Source organism: Hipposideros armiger, unplaced genomic scaffold, assembly GCF_001890085.2.
Source record: "Hipposideros armiger isolate ML-2016 unplaced genomic scaffold, ASM189008v1 scaffold_823, whole genome shotgun sequence".
NCBI lineage: Eukaryota > Metazoa > Chordata > Mammalia > Chiroptera > Hipposideridae > Hipposideros > Hipposideros armiger.
Genome location: NW_017732173.1, coordinates 324,525 through 333,163, shown reverse-complemented (window position 1 = coordinate 333,163; position 8,639 = coordinate 324,525). Strand labels below are relative to the sequence as shown.

General features: G+C 37.0%; 1 protein-coding gene across 3 annotated transcripts in view; it reads left to right on the top strand.

The window, feature by feature from the left end:
* TBC1D5 (TBC1 domain family member 5) overlaps positions 1–8,639 on the top strand; it is a 447,679-nt gene that overhangs the window by 394,126 nt on the left and 44,914 nt on the right. For all 3 annotated transcript variants that reach the window (XM_019629011.1, XM_019629009.1, XM_019629010.1), the window contains one exon: positions 7,528–7,691. In XM_019629011.1, coding sequence (XP_019484556.1) covers positions 7,528–7,691 — 164 coding nt within the window. The remainder of the gene's footprint in view (positions 1–7,527; positions 7,692–8,639) is intronic.

The window sequence follows — 8,639 nt, the reverse complement described above, 5'->3', positions numbered from 1 at the left end:
AACGCGCAACTATACTGATCTTAGGGGTTCTCCAGGGAAACAACCAGTTTACTTTATAGTGAAGCCAGCCATCACAGCCCCATCCAAGCACAGAGCTTTCATTTAACTTTTAGTTCACACTATTTTATATGAGTAAGACAGCGAGGGATCACCAGATACTTAAGGAGACCATCTGATAGTGAAAAACAGACAAAAGTAAATAGAAAAAAGTATCACTTATGTCCTGTTTGCATGTGAATACCTGGCATACAATAATCAAGCAATAATAACTCCAACTGAGCTCTGGACATATTATTTACCTGTGGTTAGAAAATAGCTAATAATGATACTAGCATGAAATACCTCACTTTAAAAATAAATTTTGAAATTTATTTTCTGAGCGGCTCTTTAGGTAAAAACTATTTTAACATCAACATGATAAAATGCTATTTAAAGAAAAAAGTAACTGGGAAGAAACAAGTCTATGCAGGAGAAAAATGCTTCAGAAGAAATATTCATTCAGAAAACAGTAACAACAAAAGCTATTAGAAATTAAAATATAATATCTAAAATGTAGAACTCAATAAAAAGGTTGGAAGATAAAATTGAGGAAAGTAGAATACAGACAAATGGAAGATAAAGAAAGAAAAACGTAAGAAAATTAGAGAACCAACCCAGGAGGTTCAAAATCTAAAAATTTCCAGAAAGAGAACAGAGAAAACGAAAAAAGGAAATAGTCAAAATTTTAATTCTGTAAAGTTTTCCACTAATAAAAGACTGAATTTTCAGATTGAAAAAGTCCATATAATGTCCCACACAAGTAAATACAAACCAACATCCAGATGTATGACTGCAAAAGTTCAGAACTCTGAGAACAAAGAGATATCTTACAAACCTGTAGAATTGGAGGAAAAGATGGTTTCCAAGAAAGGATCAAGAATTAGCATAGCTACAAATGTCCCATAGCAACACCAGCAAACAAGACAATGGAGGAATGCTTTCAGAGTTCTGAGAGAAAATTACTTCCCACCTAGATTCAAGACCTAATAGTATTATTGTGTATAATATTCTGGGAAAATCAAGAAGTAGCCAAACTAATTATATAAGTGTGAAGGTAGAATAAAGCCACTTTCAGACATTCAAGCTTCAAAAAGTTTATTCTTATGCACCCATACTCAGAAGTCACTGGAGGATATTCTCTACAAAAATAAGGACATACATTAAGGATGAGGAATACATGAGAACAAGTAAATAGAGTATCCAGAGCAAGATAAAAATATTCCCCAGAATGATAATGTAGGGAGATCCCAACACAGCTATTTAGCAGGTCCAGAGAAGCAGCCAACCCAGAGTGGAGGAAGTTAGATCAAAGGTTCGAGAAAGTTTTCTCCAAAAAGATGAAATTGTAAGAATGACTAATATATATGAACGAATTGAGAAATTGATACAATTAGAGGTGAGTTTGGGTTTAAATTAGTGATAACTTTCGAAACACCCAGTAAAACATGCAACTATCGGTAACCTCAAAGAAAAACAAAGTAGTTACAGGAAAAGAAAGGTTATGATAAACCTTGTAAGTGAGCCATGACTACAATTTACATAGACGTAATAATGTAAGTCTATTGACTGATAATCTAATCAAAACCGTGATAAATTCATGTGAGAAGCTGGGTGTGGGAACTGTGTGTTTGCATGCAGAGGGGAGGAGTGAACAGGTGGTGGTGATCATTAGAGCTAAAGCCTCGTCTTCCATAGTGGAACATCATGTAGAATACTCTAGAAAAATCAAGAAGCAGCAATTTAAACTAGAGCTATAGAGATGAAAAAGAATGGGTAAAAGAATTGAAAGTGATCGCTTCTGGAGAGCAGGAAGTGGAGGGTGGGGCAGTGTGAAATGTTTTTCATAACAAGCCTTGTAGAACCATTCTTCAAAGTGTTACATATATAACTTAGATTAAAAATAATGACTGAAAATTGCAACAAAAATAGAATATATCGGCATAATAAATTAGAAGGGGAGATGTACAAAAAACAGTTTTATGAAGAAACAGAATAAGGAATAACATGAGAAAGGCATATGGAGAGATGTTTCATTGGCATTCTATCATATTTTGGTGGCATATGGATTAGTCTACAACACCAATTAATTACTTTCCTTTATGGTGATGCTATAAGTTAAAACTGAGAAGTTGAGCAAAAATAGTAATAGAGTCTGACCTACACAGACCTGCTGTGAACCAAGAAACAATGCCAAATTATTATTCAAAATTATTTCCTTTTCAAGAGAAAGCCCATGGTTTTCTAAGTACTAGGTTAACTTATTATATGAAATAGTGTATTGTAGTCAATGCTCTTCATGAAATAATTCTGGTTTCCCCCTGTTCTAGGCACTTAATAGGCTTGTACCTGCTTGCCCCTGAGATCTATCAGAGCTATGTGACTAGGTCTGTCCTGTGAGTTGTGAGTGGAAGTGATATTGTGTCATGTTACTGCACGACCCTCCACAGCGCTCACTTTACCTCTAGCACAGTGAGCAAAGCCCAGCTGCCAACCCATGATAGATGTGAAGTATGAGTGAGAAATAAACCTTTATTGATTGAAGGTGGGAGTGTTGCTTATCACAACCTAACAGCTCACAGCTGGAAAATGTTCAGGCCCATAGATGGGAATCACTCTCCATGGGAACTGCTGACCGCCACCCGAGGGGTACCAGTAGCATCTATCGCCCCTGGGCCGTCTTTGCTTTCATTTCCAGCCCAGTTTGGTGTAATACAGGAGGACAGTCCACATCCTCCAGAAAGTTCAAGATAGTTCAGTAACATCATCATTGTCCATTTTTCACACAAGCAAGTAACCAAAATTGAAGCAAAGACACCTCTTGCTTTGGGTCCCCAGTGCCTTAAAGCGATGTATCTTTCAGATTTCAAGACTCAGTTAATCTTTTAAAGTGGTCCAGGGTTAAGCAATTGTTGATGTCAAATAACCAAAGGATAAACTAGCAATTAAAATGAGACATTAAAACAAAGAAAATCTAGTAGGAGTTATCAACCTAAGTGTGGCTCAATCTGCTTATAATGTGTCTAATCTAATCATTGTGGATTGATTTTCAAAATCAATATAGGTGTGACATATTCTGGAGTAGTGTTATATCTTAGGTCTCAGAACTTATTTCCTCTCAGTATTGCCTTCTTATGTATCAAATAAAGCCTTTCTGTAATCCACAGGCTATCTTTAGATAAAATTGCATCACATTTATTCCTGTTAATGCCCCCGATTTAGCCATACAATAAGAGTGTACAGCTCAGCTCAGTCTTTAAAGAGGTGACTAACTCAGCCGTGTGCCATATGTTTATAAAAGACATCATTATACTTCTTTTCTGAAATGTGGCCAAACTCATAGGAACTTTTAAAAATTGACCTTCCTTCATTACCATAACTAGTACTGTTTTTGAGGATTGGTATTTACTCACAATGACAATTTTTCCTCTGCTTTATTTCCCAAAAAAAGCCTTTAGAACTCACCTATATCAAACCCAGACTTAATCAAGCCCTGACTTTTTTTAGTCTTGAAGAAAAAATTCAAAATTGCATGCTTTTTATTTTTTTTCATGCTTTATTTTGCATGATAGTGTAAATGATATCCAATACTTAGTTTTCTAGAAATCTATTTTAGTTGGTCGTTTATCTGTTAGTCAAAAAATAATAATTTTTACTTGTTTTAGCACTGTTAGTCATGTTTATAATTATTGCCAAATCATTTATGAAGACTATCTTTGCTAAGGTTAAAGAGTCGGGAAAATCCTGAGTATAAGAAAAACTCTAAAATTGATTTGTCTATATGAATAAGTTCTAATATTTAAGCACATCAGCCAATTAAAAGGGTTTTTTTTTAATGTTCCTGATGAACTGCAAGACATTTTGCTATGCTTTGTGATAATTACATACCAATCTCTAGAGATCTAAACTTATCCATGGTTCAGAATCCTCTCTAAACCACAGGAAATCAAAATTGTCTGTGCTGGAAATCCCTACGTAAAACAGGATGTGTAATGAGGTAAAAACCACCTGCTGGCTCACAGCACCATGGGGGGTGCTCATCCTGTGTCTTTGTGACTCCTGCATCACACTCATTGTGCCCTTTGGTAGTTTGAACATACGCCATGATCATACTAATATAATTTGTTTTTATAATAGTCATCTATCTATTCTTTATCATGACAGAATAACTATAAGTGTCAAATGAACGAAAAACCAATTTGAAAAGAGACTCCTACTTACTTCTGGAAGTATGGACAACCTGAACATTATGTCGTCTAATTCAGGTCATGTTCTAGAAATTGGCATTTAAGACATATCTGTACAAGAAATATAAGAGAGCAGGCCCAGTGAGGTTGCTTACAGTGAAATTGGAGGAGGGGAAAACACATCCAACGTTACAAAATTATTAAACTAAATAAAAATATCTCATCAACAACGGGAGGCAGTATATGGGTAAATGCCATCTAAGCAGTAAAGACAACAAATAATATGGATTCCAAAGCTAGACCACCATGGGCTGTGTTGGTCTAGATGAGCTTCATGTGAGAGATCAGACTTGAGCCACAAACATATTTCTTTCTTCATTAAATGCGGCCATGGTTTCCCCTTATGCATCCTGCACCTTCCTAGGACAGATGAGTGGATGTGGATACTGCATAAGCAGCCAACAGTGTCTGCCATAGGTGTTATCTTCTCCAGCACATCCTCTGGCAGAACATAAAATAGTTGGGATTATATCAAGTTGCTTTTGGTAAAAAATAAGAGAAGTGATTATCTCAAATCGGAAAATTTGTTGCTTATGATTTCAAATAACAAATCCTGAAATAGGCAGGTCTAGAGTTAGATAATTCATCTCCTCATTGACGTCACCATCTTTCCACTCCACCATCCTCAGTGTATTGGCTTTGTCTTCAGCTCACTTCCATTGTGTTCTCAAGGGGGCTGCCGCAGAGCCAGGTATATGTCCTGTCATCCTCCCCTTCCCGCTCCCCCCCCACACACACACACACACTCTCACTCCTACACAGTGTCTTCTAGAGAAGTCTATTTGGATGTTCCCCAGCAGGCTTTCCCTTCCATAGCAGTGGTTGGCAAGAATTAAATCCCATGCCTACTCCCAAACCAATCTCTGGTAAGAGGAAAGGTTTAGAGAAGTCTATGATGTGTGGAGTTTTAGGCAGCTAGAGTTAGATTGGTAGTTAGAAGAGAGAACTTGAGCAGCGACATTCCCAGTAGGCCAGAATTTTCCTAGTTACCTGATTTCCTCTTCAGTCAGTGATTGATACTTTCTAAGAACACATAGTATGTGGAAAGCATTAATTATAATGGATTTCCTTATGGGCTTCTGTATGGAATTGAAACCTGGCATCTAGAGTTTATCTAATTATAGGATTTTTTTAATTCATAAACACATATTTATAATTTTTTATTTAATCAATAATATTAATGATAACTGCATTAAGATACAGTGCCATTTAACATATGAATAGATCTAAAATGAATTTAGAAGTCAGCAGTTTTTCTAGCTTCTTTTAAGTCTCATGATAGGAATTTTATTATTATCTCAGGCCTAAATTGAACNCCAGCCCTAAAAGGAGAAAATATTAATAAATGGTTCCTGAGATCTTTTTCAGTCCCAACGTACTAGGACCCTATACCGTTGAGATCTTCTAGGCCTTGGTACCTATTCTCCCCTCTCCTTTCCTAACCTCAGAGGCACTTCTACTGTCCTTCAGGGGTCAGCAACAATATCATTGATTGTAGGTTGGGAGAGAGAAGTACAAAAGGGTTATTGGGGAATAACACCTGTGAAAGGAAAGGAGAAGGAAATAGAGCGATAATAGGAAGGAGGATGTCGCCAGACCTAGATGCAGATCTCACACAAGGCTCAATAGTCAACAAAAACTGCAGCCAAGATTTCCTATCAGAAGAGTCCTGTGTTGGGTGGAAGTGGGCAGGCCCTTTAAGCCAGGAGTTAAATGTGAAAACGGACTTTATCAAAAATAACTACTTTCTTGAGATACAATTCAGAGACCATAAAGTTCACTTTTTAAAGTATATAAGTCAGTGGTTTTTCATGTGTTCACAGAGAATGCTCAGTTGTCACCACTATCTAACTAGAACATTTGGAGTTAAACTTGACTCCTCTCTTTCTCTCATAGCCCTAATATACTCATCAGGAAATCTAGTCAGTTTTGTCCAAAATCGGACCACATATCACCGCTGAGCTATGATCCTTCTGCTTCCTTGGAATTTGCGGCGGCAAAAATTGATTTCCCTGCTTTTGTTTTGCCCTCTTCCAGCCCTAATTCTATTCTCACCATAGTAGCCAGAGCGATCCTTTTAAAAGTAAGTCAAATCATGTCACTTCTCTGTCCAAGCCTCTAGTGGCTTCCAGTGGCTTCCCTTCTCAGGGTGAAAGCAATCAAAATTGACTGCAAACCCCCCCTGACGTGACCCGCTGCTTGCTCTTGGCCTTCATGCCCCACGTCCTCCGCCCGTCATTCTTAGCTTTTGCCACACTGTCCACCTTGCTGTTCCTCCAAAACACAAAGGTCTTGCTTGGGGCCTTTGTACTTCCTTCATATTATCTGCAAAGCTGGTGTTTCACCTTCTGCAGTTTTTCCTCAAAAGTCAGTGCACCTCAATTCTTAGTGACACCTTCCCTGACCATCCTATCTCCCTGCACCCCTAAGTGTCTGGCACTTACTGGGCCTTCAGTCACTAGTGGTTGAATGAATGCATGCATGCAACCAGGGTATTTGACTAGGTCCTTAAGTCCCTGACACTCTCATGGGACTGACCCCATTGTATAAGTGAGACCTGCATGGGTGTGGCTGCAGCTAACTCTGTGTTCCTGTTATGGGCTATACACCATGCTGCCCTCTCCCAGGACTTATTACAGCCCTTGCTCCTGTCTACAGGAGCTTTACGGCCCCAGAACCGCTCAGTGAAAGAAAGCACTGCTGGGGATCCAGGTGCACTCATTCTGTTATGGGGACCGGCCTAGAAAGAGGCCCTGTGAGCTGGCACCTTGTCCCATTTCCAGATGCTTCTTGGAATAGCCATATATCTGTTCTGCAATTAAGGAAAAGGAAAGAGACTCTTTTGAAAAACTGGTGAACTGATTTCAATTTTTTAAATATTAATAACATAATATACAGTATAATAGTTCCAGTTTCTGTTATTAAGGATGATTCCGTTACTAAGGGTACAGTCCTTTAACCTGTGATTTCTAAAAATTGGTGTTTTTAGTTGTTTTATATATGTGCGACACTTAGACTATTGCAGTATAAATTACAGGTAGAAAACTCCAGCAGTACTTCATTGTTGTACAAAATTGGCAGCTATTTTGATACTTAAAAATGCATGCATTTTAATACTCCACAGTGTCATCGTATTGACAGTGAGAACAAAGAGGTATAACTGATCATTTATTAAAAGCAGTAAGTTCAGTCGCTTAGTAAAAGAGTTGTGTGTTTCATTGTTGCAACTTAATTTTTCTTACAGGACAAAGTTCTAAAAACATCAGTTCATCGCCCAGCATTGAGAGTTTGCCTGGAGGAAGAGAATTCACTGGCTCCCCACCTTCGTCTGCTACTAAAAAGGATTCCTTTTTTAGCAACATCTCTCGTTCCCGCTCACACAGCAAAACTATGGGCAGAAAAGAATCTGTAAGTATTTAAACATGGTTTTCTTTTCATCTTCTGTTTTCCTCTAGAGTGATTCATTTCTTAAAGCTTATTATAAAGCTTTGAAATTTCTACAGACTAAATTTACAGACTAAAATGAATTGTTGATCAAAAATAATTTTATTACATTTTTAAGGAATATAATGATGTGGTCTCTATTACACTGGGGGATAAAAACAAGTATCAATTTAAAATAAATGGAATCCCAAATCTCAGTTCATTTTTCCTCCACAAATGCCTTTGTGTCAAAGCCTGTGTTTTTTTCTAAAATGTAGTAAATAGTATTATACCAAATAATAGATTATGGCACTTGAAACAAACCAAACTGTTTTCTCAGTTTTAGGCATTTCTTGAAAATTAAAAATAATTACTTTACCACTTGTTTTTAAAAGTTATAGAAGTTACATTTAAATTATGGTATATTGATAATTGCTCTCTAAGATCTTTTGTATCATTACTCAAAAGAACACATCTAAAGCATATCAACTATTTTAAAACCCTGGTTGTGTCTGAAATTTTTTTAAGCCAACTTCACAAGAAATAAAATATTTAGCCACATTTTATAGCTAGTTTAACACCTAATATTCTACTATGAAGAATTTATCAGCCCACTTTAAAAGGATCCAAATATAAGGTATTACAGAAAAAGATCTAGCTATTGCTGAAATAGTCCTAAATTAAAAAAAAAAAGAAAGAAGGAAAAGAAAACCTTTGAGGGATAGTTATTTACGGTACATAGAATAGATGACAGCATGATACCTAGCTGTATGACTATATGACCTTGGGCAAGACACTCAGCTTCCTGGAGCTTCAACCACCTCATGCAAATTGAACAACATACTTTGCTCTCTGAAGGGAAGAGTTTGCCACATACTCTCTTGGGGTCCCTTTCAATGTGTAGGAACTGTGATTCTCTAATTTGTAAAAGAG